We start from the raw sequence: 14,842 nt of genomic DNA, 5'->3' as shown, positions 1-14,842 counted from the left end.
CACATACAAGTACAAACCTTGGTACAAACACACACATAGACACCGTGTCTGTATTCAACGTCAATGTAAACATCGATAGTGCGAAAACGCGTCGATAATTTAAGTCGATAATAATTATAATACTTATCGATACTTTATGCTCAATGAATTTAGAATTTTAATTTTAATGATAAATTAAATATTTGTGATTTGTGACATCTAAGTATTCATAACGAATAACAAGTTGAGAGGTCGTCGTGACGTCGATTTGACACTTTCAAAACAATGAATATGCGTAACAAAAATAAAGATGTAGTATAACCTCTATAGTAATTTTCTAGTTTTCAAAAATTCATATCTCAAAAACTAAAAGTTTCCGTCAATTGCAAATTTTAGATTTAGGTTCCGTAGGACAACAGCTAACCACAAAAAAATTTACGCCTCTCAACTCGACGTCCCATAAAGTTTAGCCTAATACCATTTTTTTGTGAATGTCACAATTTACATATAAAACAAGAAATAGTGAACAAAAAGACAGCTTCATCGTTCATTTACATCATTTATTTACAAATATTTACATTTATTTTAACGCAGAAACACTAGTTAGTGCTAGTCCGTTTAGGAGTCCATGAAACATGATTCGCATTCGGAGATCGAATCCAAACATCCCGAATCACAGCAGCTTTTAGAAATCTGAAAAAAAAATGAGAATGAAACAAACTGATAAAATTTATCATCATCAGCCATAAGACGCCCACGGCTGGATAATATTTATATCGATATTATTCTTTTACCGTCCCATCCCTAATTTTTATGCAGTGATACCAGAATAACGAATTAAAAATGCCTTTTTACGTACATGTTACGAACGTAAGTAATTGCATTATAATTAATAAAATACAAACTTAAACTTAGTATACTATAAAATATTAAAGAAAAACATGTGTTGGAGATAAACAATAAATGAATTTGCAAACGGTATTTATCATTAATTCATAAAGTTTGTACAAATTATACTTCACGTTATTTATGGTTTCTTTGGCTAAATTTTATTACTCTATAATAACAAATATGAACGGTGATAAAAGTTATAATTAAATATTAAAACAGTCTACGTACTTTAAAATTTACCCAAAAGTGGATGTAGTACCATTATGTGGCAACACTTTTACATTGACAATATATTTCAGTATTTTGCAAATTTGCTGCAATATTTCACAATATTTTGATGTAAAAGTACTTACAGATGAAAAGTAACATTATCCTTAATTACATTCCACGTTTCTGACCACTTCTTACACGTAAATTCACTTCAATTTGGCATATTTCGCTCCGGTTTTTTCACGTTCACTGACATTAGCAAAATGGCGTTGGGCGCGCGTCAACTAGTTTTATATAACAGGTATGTAACGCGTACTCAAACCTTTGGCGAGCGGGGAACGCCTGCCAATGGCCACTCCGGTTGGTTTAATGCTCTTACTGCCACACTCAGAAAGATTCATTAAATTAGTCCTAATGAGTAATTAACTAATTATCATTAAATCTGCTAATTAACGCTACATCCCAGAGACAAAATTTAAGGGTTCATTATTTAATGACAACTTTAAGTATCCATAGGGCGGAGTAACGTCAAATCATTCTATCGAATGCTTATCGATAAACGGTGAGTGTAGCCACACTTGAAAAACTGTTATTAGTAAATAGCAAAAAACTTTATTTAACCCTTAAATGCATGATCTTTTATTTTAATATTTGAAAAAATGTATTTTATAGAATATTGTGCTTAGATTCGAGGAAAAATAATAAAAAAAATCAGTATTATGTATTTACGTATATTTTTACCAAAAATCAACATGTGCCGTTTTCGGCACTACATGCATTAGTTAGTTTATTATTTTTTGTGAAGGTCATTGAAGCAGTCTTTGCTTTTTTTAGCGCATAAATGAACTTTACATTTCGCACACATAATTACAGTCTTCAAATTGCAGGCTGGAAACATACATCTCATCCTATTAGGTGTCCTTATTTGTTCATGGCCCACGCCATCGAGTATAACGTCATTTGGGGGTAAAACTTGACAAGGCTTTCCTTTCCGTATCTTGGGAGGCGGGCCAGCTGCTGTAGTTGATGTAGAACGTGGACGACCCCTCGGTATAGGTGTGGAATATTTGCAAAGTGTGTCTGCTAATTCAGAACGAAAGTCTGCAAGATTCATGATATCTTTGCTGGCTTTCCCTCTTTGACCCATAACTTTTCTGTAAAGAATCCAGGCATTGATGATGGTCAGGTCTAACAGATGATAAAATATTCTCATGTACCATTTTCTGCTTTTGATGCGAATCCTATACCTGCCAAGGTGAGAATCCATCAGGTCGACGCCTCCCATATGAGCGTTATACTCTTTTACGAGTTTGGGGCAAGCAATTTCGATTTTTCGTTTCAATTTTTTATCATACCTATGGATTGTTTCCACAGGTTCTGCACCGACGTAAGTGGATGCCAGGACAACTTGTTTGTTGTCCTTCCACGAAACTGCAGATATGTCCACATTTTCAAAATTTGTGACATATTCTTCATATGTTCCTCGAGGTATAGAACTTTTCATTACGTCTTGTTTATGAGGCAATTTACAAGTTTTGCCCAAACGATTTCGCTGTATGGTTCCTAAGGAATGGATTCCTTCAGTGGCCAAATGATACATTAGGGGCAAAGATGTATAATAATTATCGAAATATACGATATGATTTTTTTGCTTAGGAACCACTCTGAGCAACCTCATGACAGTTTGTCCAACAACTCCTATTTCAGGTTCACTTGGCAGTCTCTCGTCATCCTTGTCTTTACCCGCGTATATTATAAAATTATATGAATATCCGAGTAAGCTGCAAAGGGCAAATAATTTGAAACCCCATTTGTGAGGCTTATTCGGCATGTATTGCTTCAAAAAGTGTCCGATTTTAGTTGCGCACATCTGTTCATCGATTGACAAGCGTTGGTCAATCGTAACACTAGAAAATTTTTCGTTCAAATGTGTTATCACAGGCCGCAATTTGTGTAACTTGTCGTGGTCTGGATGGTCGACTGGGAGATGTTTTGAGTTATCGTTAAAATGCAATACCCTTCTAATTTTTTCAAATTTGTTCACGGGCATGGTATCTCGTATTGGGCCGAACCCAAATTTGCCCCAGTATGACCGAATATTGGGGTAGTGGTAAACAGACATGAAAGTGATAATCCCTAAATATTTTCGCAAGTCTTCTACTGTGTATGTTTCTAATCTATTAGGTTGTTGCTGAGTTGCATATAAGTTTGATTCCTGAACAATAGACTCTAAGAACTCATTAGTGAAAAAGTACGTAAAAAATTGATACGGTGTATCTAATTCCAAAATATTAGAAGATAATTCTTCAGAACCTGAAAATGCTATTTTATCTTCAGAATAGACCAGGTTTCGTTTTCTCCATAGTAGACTTCTACCTCCACTTGGCATATAATTTGCGCTTTCAGGAGTTGAAATATTACGTACTATTGGAGGGTCACTGTCAGTTACTGCGGGAGGATCAATAGCATCAATAGGATCAATAGCTGGATCGATATCTTTACCATTACCATTGAATGTTTCTAAAGGAGATTCTTCCAACTCATCTAAAAGATCTTGACGAGACGGATAATAATCTAGGTCTTCCCCGTCGGATTCCAGCTGATCGTCAGAAATTTCGCCACTTTCTAGCATGCGAAGCATCTCTTCTATATTTTTGTCATTCATAGCTGAAAAGCAACACAACAACATGCAATAACCAACCACCCAGCAAAGCAAAATAACAAATAAAACATTGAAACGTGTTAGAACAGGTAGGCACTTAGCGGGAAAAAAATGTACTGAATATGCATGAAGGGTCGTTTTCGGCACAAAGATATTTTTGCGTTTTTACGAGCGCATTATTGAAATTTGAAGTAAAATAATAATAAGCACATATATTTGATGAACTTACCTGATAAAATATTATTTTTACTTGAAAGAATATTGCAACGTAGTGATTGTTAAATAAAAGGTCCGAGAAAATATGATGAGCGGTTTTATTGAACAACGAACAATGAATAATAATGCAATCGTACAAGTGTCAAAGAATCAAAGTGACAACAGATAATATATGAAATGAAAACTATTTATTATCTATGTTTATACTTCACATCTCCCTTTCTTTGTAAACAAACTAAACAACCATAACAAACCAAACTTTTTTTTTTTTTTTTTTTTTTTTTAATATATGTATACACTATGAATGAACATTTTTATTTAAAGTATTAAATTTCTTTATTTTTACTTATCCAGTAATTAAAAAATTATATCTATCATATGATTATATAACAAGATACATGGCAAAGCATTCAGTTCTAATTAACAATGTTAATGTAAATGATTACTGAACAAGTTCTTATAAAATTATAGTAAACAAGTTATAATTAACTGATACTTAATGTTAATGATTAAGATACATGAAATAGTACTACAGTACTTATTGTTTTTTAACAATATTAGAGATTGAGTTTATTAATAGGTTTTATAGGTCTACCATATCTTGAGACTTGTGGTGCAGTCGCTGGTTGTGTCACCATATTAGAACTCTGTGTATTATTAGAGCTAAGCATCTCTCGCATCTCTGATGGATGTGTAGTTGTTGGGGTTGTTGCAGGAACACCCGGTGATTGAGTTTGAGCTGGCATCTGTTGTACTACTGGTTCTTCTGTGTATTTAGTTTCAGGTACAGCTATTCTGTTGCTGGGAATATCAGCTTGTGTCTTGTGCAAATGACTTAAGTTTCTTCGTAAAATTTGTCCTTTATCTGTTTGTATAATAACAGATCTTGGTAGATTTTTGGGCTTCTCTATTACTCTCGCCCCTTCCCAGTGTTGGTGAGCTACCTTGTGTCTGATTTTATCATTAATTTCCAAATTTACTGGTCTTGTAGTATGTTTATTACTGTAATTGGCCTGTTTCTCTCTTAATGTCTGTAGTTCAGTTGTGACTCCTTGTATGATTTTTGGTTTTAAATATTTGTCACTTACAGGTATTGGTGATCTTGTAATTCTGCTGAAAAGTCGTTGGTTAGGTGAGCCTAATAGGTCATTTCTAGGTGTATTTCTCCAGTTCAGTAACGCAAGCTGCACGTCTGACTTGTCAATGCTGCATTTTTTTAGTATGTTTTTTTGCTGTTTGAACTGCTCTTTCAGCAAGTCCATTACCTTGATGGTGATGTGGACTAGATGTGACATGGTTAAATCTCCATTCTTTTTGAAAGGTCTTAAATTCTCTAGACATATATTGTGTTCCATTGTCAGTTTGTAACTCTTCTGGTATACCATGGGTAGAAAACCATCTTTTAAGTTGTTCAATCACTTCATATGACGACTGGCTTTTTAGCTCTTGAAAATCAATATATCCAGAGTAGCTGTCACATATAACAAGGTAAGTTTTTCCTTTTAATTCAAATAAATCTGAAGCAATTATTTGCCATGGAAGTGTAGGAAGCTTTTTAACTAAGACTGTGTCTTTAATGTTATCTCTTTGTGTTTGTTCGCAGACGGTGCACCCTTTAACTAGCTTTATGATATCATTATATTGTCCTTTCCAATAAAGAAATTGTCGAGCTCATCTCAAACAGCTGTGTATACCAAGATGTCCTTGATGAATATTTTTTAACATTTTAGGGATTTGTGATGCCGGAACAACAATCTTATCACCTTTGAATATAATTCCTTTCAGATAGCTCAATTCTTCTTTAAAGTTAAAATAGTGTTGTAGTTCTGTAGGTAGTTCTTTCATGGTTTCAGGAAATCCTTGCTTTATAGTCTTCATTAGTAACTGTAAATGTTGATCTTCTTTAGTAGCCTTAATTAATTCTTCTTTAGCATCTAGAGACATAGGTAGTATAACTGCGATTTTTAAGTTTTCTTCTGGATCATATCTCAAGTTAGACGCATCACAGTCTCGACTAAGGAAGTCTGCTAATGGAATTTCAGTTCCCTTTTTGAATAATACCTTGGGTGAGTATGGTGCTAAGTTAAACATTATTCGTTGAAGTCTTGCGGGGGCTGATTGTATGTTTTTCTTAAATATTGTCTCTAGTGGTTTATGGTCGGATTCTACTGTCAGTTGTTTACCATAAACATATTCATGAAATTTCTTACATCCAAACAGTATGGCGAGCGCTTCTTTTTCTATCTGTGGATAATTCTGTTCAGATTTGGTCAATGCTCTTGCTCCATAGGCTACTGGTTGTCCTTCTTGGAGAAGTGCAGCTCCGAGATTTTTTGAGCTTGCATCTACAGACAATGTTACAGGTTTGTTGACATCATATAGTCTCAATACTGGGGGATTTTGAAGCACTTGTTTTATTTTATCAAGAGCTTTTTCATGATGAATTTCCCATGTAAAGCTTGTATTCTTGTGTAACAGGTCTCTAAGTGGATTTGTCAAATCCGACATGTTAGGGATAAATTTATTGAGATATGTAATCATTCCTAACAGTCTCTGTAACTCGGTTTTATTTGTAGGTTTTTTCATTGCCTGAATAGCTTCTACTTTGCCTGGGTCTGCTTCTAAACCTTTAGCTGAAATAATGTGTCCCAGAAATTTTATCTTGGTTGCTTCAAAGATGCACTTGTCTTTGTTAAGTTTGAAGCCAGATTTCTTTAATATTTCAATGACTTTGTCAACAGTTTTGCGTAGTTCTTCTTTAGTTTTTGCATGTATAAAAATATCATCGATCGATACTCTCACATTTTTTATATTACTGAGTAGATTTGTTAATATTTCTTGGAATATTTCTGGTGCTGATGAAACTCCAAACGGAAGTCTCTTGAAAGAATATCTTCCCCATGGGGTAGCGAATGTTAATATTTTTTGTGTTCTTTCTGATAGTCTAATTTGCCAGAACCCCTTTGTGCAGTCTAATAATGCAAAGAATTTAGAACCTTGAATATCAGCTGAAATTTCTTCTATAGTCGTGAGTGGAAAATGACGTCTGAGGATATTTTTATTGACATCTGATGGATCTAGATTCTTATTTTGTCCTTTTGTCTGACAACTACCATAGGACTCACAGCAGGAGTTGGCTCCGTTTCTGGTTTTATGACATCTAACTTTACCATCCTGTCAAGTTCTTGCTTAACTTCGGCTCTTATAGCATGGGGTACTCTTCTTGACGGTTTAATCTCAAGCTTTGGGTTCTCAATTAGGTCAATATCATACACATAATCTTTATAACAGCCTAATCCTTCAAATATATTATCAGTATATTGGCTCACCTTCAATGTTTTGACTCTTGCGACAAGTCCTAATTTTTCACAGGTCTCAAGTCCTAGGATTGGAGAAACTTTTTCTTCAACTACTTTGAATATTATTTTTGTTTCTTCATTCTTTAATTTACATAGTAGCTCTGTTTCACCTAGAACTGCCATCTTGTCTTCTGTGTAGCTTATTAAATTTTTTGTTCGGCTTGGTTTCAAAATTGCCTTTGTTTTGTTCATCAAGTGTCTTGGTAACACATTGCACTCTGCTCCTGTGTCTAGTTTGACTGTAATCCTTAAATTGCCAACTTGTAATTTTTCTGTCCAGTTTTTCTTTTCTCCAGACCTTATAGCGGATATATACACTTCATCTTCGGATTGAGAGCTTTCTTCTACTGCGTTTACTCTATTTTTCTGTTTGTAATTATTATGTTTCATTTTTGTGCGACACATATTAGCAAAATGACCCTGTTTGGAACATTTGGTACAAGATTTGTTAAAAGCTGGGCACTCTCTACTTTTATGGTTAGTACCACATCTTCGGCAGTCAAAAGTCTTGTTTTCGTTAGATCTTTTATTTTTCACAGCAAAAACTTTATTTTTACTATCAAATTCATCTAATTGTTTAGATGCTTGTTCACTAGTTTAGCAGATCGTTATTGCTTTTGTCAAGTCCAAATTTTCTTCCGTTAGTAATTTTTCTCTAACCTGATTTGATCTAATTCCAAAAACGATTTTATCCTTTATCATTTCATCCAGTAAGTTGTTAAATTCGCATTTACTTGCTTGAGTTTTTATTTTGATTAAAAATTCATTAAATACTTCGTCCTCGTTTTGTTCGATCTTAAAGAATACATATCGTTCAAAAGATATGTTCTTTTTCGGCGCGAAATATTCTTTGAATTTATTTTTAATGATTTCAATATCATTTTTTTCCGCGTCGACAAGGTTAAAACTGTTAAATATTTCGATGGCGTCTGGGCCTATGACCGCCATAAAAGTTGCTGCCTGGATTGCGGCTGGTTTTTTGTCTAATTGTATTGCTGTGGCATACCAGTCAAATTGTTGCACCCACCTTGTCCAACACGTTGACTTGTCGGCGTCAATTAATTGTAGGTTAGCTGGCGGCTTTATTCCAGCCACTGCGTCGGATGTCGTCATTTCACAGCTTTCTCATATATTTTCTTATTACATACTTTACAACCGCTTCTGACACCATGCAACGTAGTGATTGTTAAATAAAAGGTCCGAGAAAATATGATGAGCGGTTTTATTGAACAACGAACAATGAATAATAATGCAATCGTACAAGTGTCAAAGAATCAAAGTGACAACAGATAATATATGAAATGAAAACTATTTATTATCTATGTTTATACTTCACAAATATAATAAACGGACAGTTATTTTTTTCGAAAAAACTTTCGTAACTTCGGTTGGCGCTAAGTACTCTGACTTCTGTCATAATTTGACAGATAAAATATACTGGTAATACCAAGTAGAGGCTGATATTCTCGTATTTTTTTTTTCATAGATAATAGATTAAAAATACAACAACCAATAGTATAACAGTTTACTATTTGGCGGGCTATTTGAACTTAAAGTTGTTGTGCCGTTTTCGGCACAATATGCATTTAAGGGTTAAACACATTGAAAGCATCTATATAAATGACATAAATTAAAATAAGTTCTTTTACCGGTCGTTTTTAGTGAAAGACAAAGCAAAACATCTATTTCATATAAATAATTTAAAGCAACCAGACCCTTTTTTTTCTGGTATCACTTATTGCTAACTGTCAATGTTTTCAAGTTTTTTTAAAAACTTTGCTTGCCGCTTGGATTGTGTTGTTGTGTTTCACCCGACAAGAAGTTTTTCGCGCTATTAAGTTTAATTACAGCTATATATAATATCATGGTAAGTATCGTTATAAGTACATTCAGTGAATCTATCATAGCAGTTAAACGACACAAACTTCGGTTCATATATGTTTCTTTTTAGGAGTCTCAAACAAAAACACCACGCAGTAGAGTAGCCAATTTCACCGCCGATGAAAAAGCTTTATTGGCACAATTGGTTAAAAAAAGACCAATTGTTGAATCAAAAATAACCGATGGCAAGTCGGTCGCCAAGAAGAAAGCGGCATGGGAGTTAATTACGCAAGAGTTTAATTGTAATGCGAATGTACACAAGGTATTATGGCCACTATTAGTGCATGATTTGTTATGATAACTTTCATACTTACTGTGTTATAATATGTACTTGTTATTTCAGCGTGAAACTATCACTTTAAAACGGGCGTGGGACAACATGAAAGCCGTTACACGTAAAGCTCGTGCTACAGAAAGGGGAAATTTGATCAGGACTGGAGGTGGACCACATGCACCTCCGCCACCTCAACATGGAGCCATAATAAGCATGGTTGAAGAGGTTTGTATAATAATATCCTCTGAAATCCTTCGTATGGGTTGTCTCATACTAATTATTTCTGTACTCTCTTCTAATTTACATTTTTTGTTTATCAGGCTGCACCTGTGATTTTAACTGAAATCAGTAATTCGTTTGATAGTGATGGTGCCATTTTACTGGCTATTGATAGCAGTCAAAACCTTGGCTTGAATGATGAACCAACTATCACTTCTGAATCAAATAATAACTTGGGTAAGTAATAAAGAACCAATGATCCATAAACTTATTACATATATGCTTATCACACTCTCTGCACTCAACACTTTCTTATTGTTTGGAATATTGTGAGATGAATGTCTGAATTGTGTACTTGTTTTCTTTAAATAATGTAATTGGCAGATAGCCATTTTGTGTTAAAGTAAGAAACAATCAATAAACTACATTATAATACAGCTTTTCTATGATGTCTACAAATCAACCTGTTGTTTTCAGATATTTTGGAGGAGTACAAAATGGACTCAACACAAGTATTTGAAGTCATGAATACTAATCAAATTGAAAATGAACAAAATAGCATAGGTATTATAAAATTTATCTTTATATAATACTATATTGTTTTATTTGCTTTAATATACTAATATCTTTTATTTACCTTTCAGATTTAAGTGATAAGAAAAATGATACAGGAATCAAAACCGCAACTGAACAAGTGCGTAGGCCTATAGATTACATTCGGAAAGAGGCTGTAATGAGGCTGCGAAACTTAGAAAATAAGAAAAAAATTGAAATACAAATATTAAAAACACAGGTACTTAACTATGGATACCAATATTTTTTAATTTATAGCCAGATTAACTTATATACCATTTCTTTGCAGTTGGAAGCTGAACAAATAAAAAAAAGGGCAGCGATTTTACAAGAAGAGACCAACAATTAATGTTTATTGGAAAAAGCCAAAATAGAATTAGAGGAAGTAAAGAAATTAGTGGCAAAACAAGTTATAACTGATTAATTTGATTAGTCTCAAGAATTAAAATAAAAGTATTATTGTTTATTTTATGGATTTTTATTTATTAAAAAACTAATATTAAGAGAAAAACCTATCAACCAAAGATTGTCGCACCATAAAGCCATTGCTGTTAGAGTTTTCACTAATTGGTACAACATCATCATTTTGAATATGAATGTCTTCGCAGTTCATTGGCACCAAATCGTCTACTAATAATGCGATGTTATGCAGTGTTGCACATGCACATATGACAGCCACAACTGTATCCACCTTGATACCCATTCCCACTTGAAGACAAGGAAATCTTCTCTTCCAAATGCCAAAACATCTTTCCACAGTATTTCTGGTTTTAATTTGGCTTTTGTTATAATTTTCTTGGGGAGTTGAATTGGGTGATAAAAATGGTGTCAGTAGCACATTGCTAACTGCATATCCGCTGTCCCCTAAAATAATCCCTTTTAATACACCAGTATTTAGTCTTTGCTTGACAGCACTGCTGTTGTAGATAAAACTATCATGTGTACTGCCAGGCCACCGGGCTACTAAATCATAAAATTCCAAGTTTGGCCCTGTGACTGCTTGAACATTGATTGAAAAATACCCTTTTCTATTCCTGTATACCTCTGAAGCTATTCCTCCAGGACTTCTTATTTTAATGTGGGTGCAATCAATACAGCCAATCACTCCAGGAAAATGAGCTAATTCATAAAATTTGTGCCTGCAACAAAAACAAAACATAACAATACCTATGCATAATATTTAGTATAGCTATGATGTTCATAAAAAATGTACTTGCTTAACTGTATTAATTTCTTCTACAGTAGATGGAAATTTAACAAAATCTTTCATTTTGTTTGCTATTAATACAGAGACTTGTGCAATAATCCTTGAAACTGACTGCTGGCAGATATTCATGACATCTCCATCCAATTTCTGTAAAAAAGGACAACCACATACATACACGTAGGTATCTTACAAACTCATTATTATCTACACAAAAAAATAAAAGATTCAATTTGCAGTTAAATTTAGTAAACATGTACATAGGAACCTACAAAATACAAACCTGGAAACTGCCTGTAGCAAAGTAGCGTAATGTCAGCAGCAACATTATTTCCGGAGCAAATGGTAATCCTCTTTTCGTTGGTTTCCTTAGGTCGGGTGCCAGCAAAGGCAATATAACATTTTTTACAGAATCTGGTGTGAATCTATATCGTGCATGGAATTCCTGAACAGAGTATTTTTTGAAGGGATCAGAATTATCTCGTAAATACCGCCTCGGCCCGACTTCTCTATTCCTTCTGGCATAGTCCACAAAGTCAATAAAGTCTATGAGATCAGACATCTTTACCAATCTTTAATATTGAAAAAACTTTTAATTAATGCTAAATGTGATTTTTGTACCTATTATAAATAAACATATAACCTCAAGTCCGCAAACGCAAATGTCAAAATCAACCATTAAAAAGTTAAGTAAAGGTTTTGCTGTACTTAACTTTAATTGTCATTAAGGGACGGTAATGAATCGTTAACTGTCTCTGAGAGCGAACTTTTTTAAATCTGTACTAAGGAACGACTTATGTAACCATTAAACGTCTCTGAGTGTGGCAGTAAGTAAAATTGCGAGACTTTCCATTGTGTCCTATTATTTTTACAGTTTTCTCATTTTAAACCCATCATGTTTTCTTGAAGTATATATTGAATTTCCGTTCTAAAGAGTGTTGATTAACAATGATTTATATAATATTGTATGTAGCAACACTGCGTTGGTTGTGACACTGTGTCAACTGTCAGTTATGAAGGAAGTTTCATATAGTCTGTAATCTGCAAGATGTAAGAGGTTCCCCATGTTGTTGTGTGATTAATAAAGGCACGCTTCAATGATCAAAGTTTGTATCTTTAATCATCCCCGCAATCCTTAACAGGGTTATGGGCCCAGTAACACAGCCAAGTAAAGCCATCGGATATATGGTGAATTAATGAGTATTAAAGGACAGAAAATGTCAAAACAACAGGACAATTACAACGCATGGGAGTTTAGATTGAAAAGTATCCTGCGGGATAATGGAGCAATAGAGGCGATCGAAAAGGAGGATTTCAGTAAATCTACAAATAACAAGCAATTGGAAGCTAAAGCCCAGGCTATTATAATAGCGGCAACCGCCGACAGTCATCTCGAATACTTGAAGGACAGATCTGCATATCAAATGATTAAAAGCATGGAAGACAGCTTTAAGAAGAAAGGTACACGATCTAAATTATTTATAAGAAGAGAATTATCCGATATGAAATTCGATGAACGGAAACCTTTAATGGAACATTTTATTGACATAGAAAAGCTATTTGCACAACTCGGGGATGCTGGCAGTGAGCTCTCGGAAGAAGAAAAGGTTAACTATTTACTACTATCCATGCCGAAATCTTATGAAGGCATTATCACGGCGTTGGAAACTATGGAGGAATTGAAAATGGACTTTGTGAAAAACAGACTGCTTGGAGAAGAGGAAAAACGAAACAGAGGAGCGATCAAATCCCTTGATTCTTCAATCTTTTTGTGTTATGGATGTGGACGCCCCGGACACAAAAAATTTCAGTGTAGGAGCACTCAGCAGGCACGACACAGGACTGGTGACTGGAGACTTCACAGCCGTGGACGTGGCGACTGGAAGTACAACGGAGGCCGAGACGACAGTAAGGCTACTCGTCATCAGACCCAGGGGAGAGGTAGAGGAAAGTCATTTCTTACCGGCACTGAAAATACTGAAGGTAACAAATTTGTAAGTTTTATGTCCTTTAGCGCTGACACTGAACAGCAGATTAAGAATAGTTTTAAATGTGTTATAGACTCAGGTAGTTCATTTCATCTTGTAAATGACATTAATTTATTCTCTAATTATTGTAAACTGGATAAGCCAATTAAAATTTCAGCTGCCAAAAATGATGTTGATTTAGAAGCTGTTGGTATAGGAAAAATAAAATGTTATTTAAGTGATTTTAAGGTTAATATTATATTAAATGATGTGTATTATGTACCACAATTAAGGAAAAATTTAATATCTGTTTCCAAAATGGAAAAGCATGGTTTAAAGATCATCTTCAATGAAGGAGAAGTTAAAGTTTTCTCACAAACCAATGAATTGTTTATGGTTGGGCATAGACTAGGATCCCTTTATTTTGTAGAATTTGAAGTAATTTTTAATGATTGTTATTATGGTGAAAAATCAGACACAAAAGATAATTTAGTAGAAATTTGGCATAAAAGATTTTCTCACTTAAGCTATAGTAGTTTGAAAACTTTAGTAAATAAAAATATGGTTGATGGTTTAACTGATTTGAAAGAAAAAAATTTAGAAAATAAACATTGTGAATCATGCATACTTGCTAATATTACACGCCTTCCTTTTAATGGGAGAATGTATAAGGCTAGGAAACCCTTAGAACTAGTACATACCGATGTTTGTTCTGTTAGCCCGTCTACGTGGGACGGATATAAATATTTTGTTACTTTCATAGATGATTTTACCCATTTCACTGCAGTTTACTTATTAAGAGACAAGTCTGAAGTTTTTGAATATTTCAAGACATATTATAATTATGCTAGTAATCATTTTGGTCATGGTATATTGAAGTTAAAGTCAGATAATGGTGGTGAGTATATTTCTAGAAATTTTAAATCTTTTTGTGATGAAAAGGGCATAGTATTGCAGTATACTGCTGCATATAATCCTGAAATGAACGGAGTAGCTGAGAGAATGAATCGTACTCTGACTGAAAAGGCGCGTGCATTATTGTTAGATTCTAAACTTTCTAAAGAGCTTTGGGGCGAGGCCCTGAGATATGCGGTATATGTCACTAATCATAGTCCCACTGCTTCTCTTAATGTTACACCATTTGAAATGTGGGAAGGAAGACGTCCTAATGTATCGAATTTCAGAATGTTTGGGTCATCTGCATATGCCCATGTTCCTCAAAAACTCCGAATGAAGTTAGACCCTCGTGGTATTAAATTGAAAATGGTTGGTTATGCTCCAGGGGGATATAGATTATGGGATGATAATAAAAGGAGAATATGCATAGAACGAAACGTATTGTTTAGGGAAGAAACATGTTCAGAGTCACCTGAAACGGTTAGTATTGATGCGGAGTCTATCTCGGAT

General features: G+C 34.2%; 3 protein-coding genes and 1 long non-coding RNA gene across 6 annotated transcripts; all 4 read right to left on the bottom strand.

Moving 5' to 3' along the window:
* Positions 1–522: 522 nt before the first annotated feature.
* On the bottom strand, positions 523–1,450 carry LOC123702181. The gene is made up of 2 exons (XR_006752822.1): positions 1,224–1,450; positions 523–672 (listed from the first exon to the last, which is right to left on the bottom strand). It is a non-coding gene; the product is annotated as an uncharacterized LOC123702181 (long non-coding RNA).
* A 347-nt stretch (positions 1,451–1,797) lies between these two features.
* Positions 1,798–3,996, bottom strand: LOC123702174 (piggyBac transposable element-derived protein 3-like). Its single transcript, XM_045649851.1, has one exon. It carries the CDS (start codon positions 3,767–3,769, stop codon positions 1,871–1,873), a length of 1,899 nt encoding a protein of 632 aa, XP_045505807.1. The 5' UTR covers positions 3,770–3,996; the 3' UTR covers positions 1,798–1,870.
* A 3,039-nt stretch (positions 3,997–7,035) lies between these two features.
* Positions 7,036–7,707, bottom strand: LOC123702581. Its single transcript, XM_045650354.1, has one exon. It carries the CDS (start codon positions 7,705–7,707, stop codon positions 7,036–7,038), a length of 672 nt encoding a protein of 223 aa, XP_045506310.1.
* A 3,019-nt stretch (positions 7,708–10,726) lies between these two features.
* Positions 10,727–12,294, bottom strand: LOC123702176 (putative nuclease HARBI1). 3 transcript variants are annotated; one of them, XM_045649854.1, is made up of 4 exons: positions 12,182–12,284; positions 11,752–12,040; positions 11,482–11,618; positions 10,727–11,403 (listed from the first exon to the last, which is right to left on the bottom strand). In XM_045649854.1, the coding sequence occupies exons 2-4, from the start codon at positions 12,028–12,030 to the stop codon at positions 10,764–10,766; spliced, it is 1,056 nt and encodes a 351-aa protein (XP_045505810.1). In that variant the 5' UTR covers positions 12,031–12,040; positions 12,182–12,284; the 3' UTR covers positions 10,727–10,763. The 3 variants fall into 3 exon arrangements, with proteins under 3 accessions (XP_045505810.1, XP_045505809.1, XP_045505811.1); XM_045649853.1 differs by having other exon boundaries at positions 11,752–12,294; XM_045649855.1 differs by having other exon boundaries at positions 11,487–11,618; positions 11,752–12,294.
* Positions 12,295–14,842: the final 2,548 nt, after the last annotated feature.

Source organism: Colias croceus, chromosome 23, assembly GCF_905220415.1.
Source record: "Colias croceus chromosome 23, ilColCroc2.1".
Classification (NCBI taxonomy): domain Eukaryota; kingdom Metazoa; phylum Arthropoda; class Insecta; order Lepidoptera; family Pieridae; genus Colias; species Colias croceus.
This window is presented reverse-complemented; position numbering and strand designations above follow the sequence as displayed.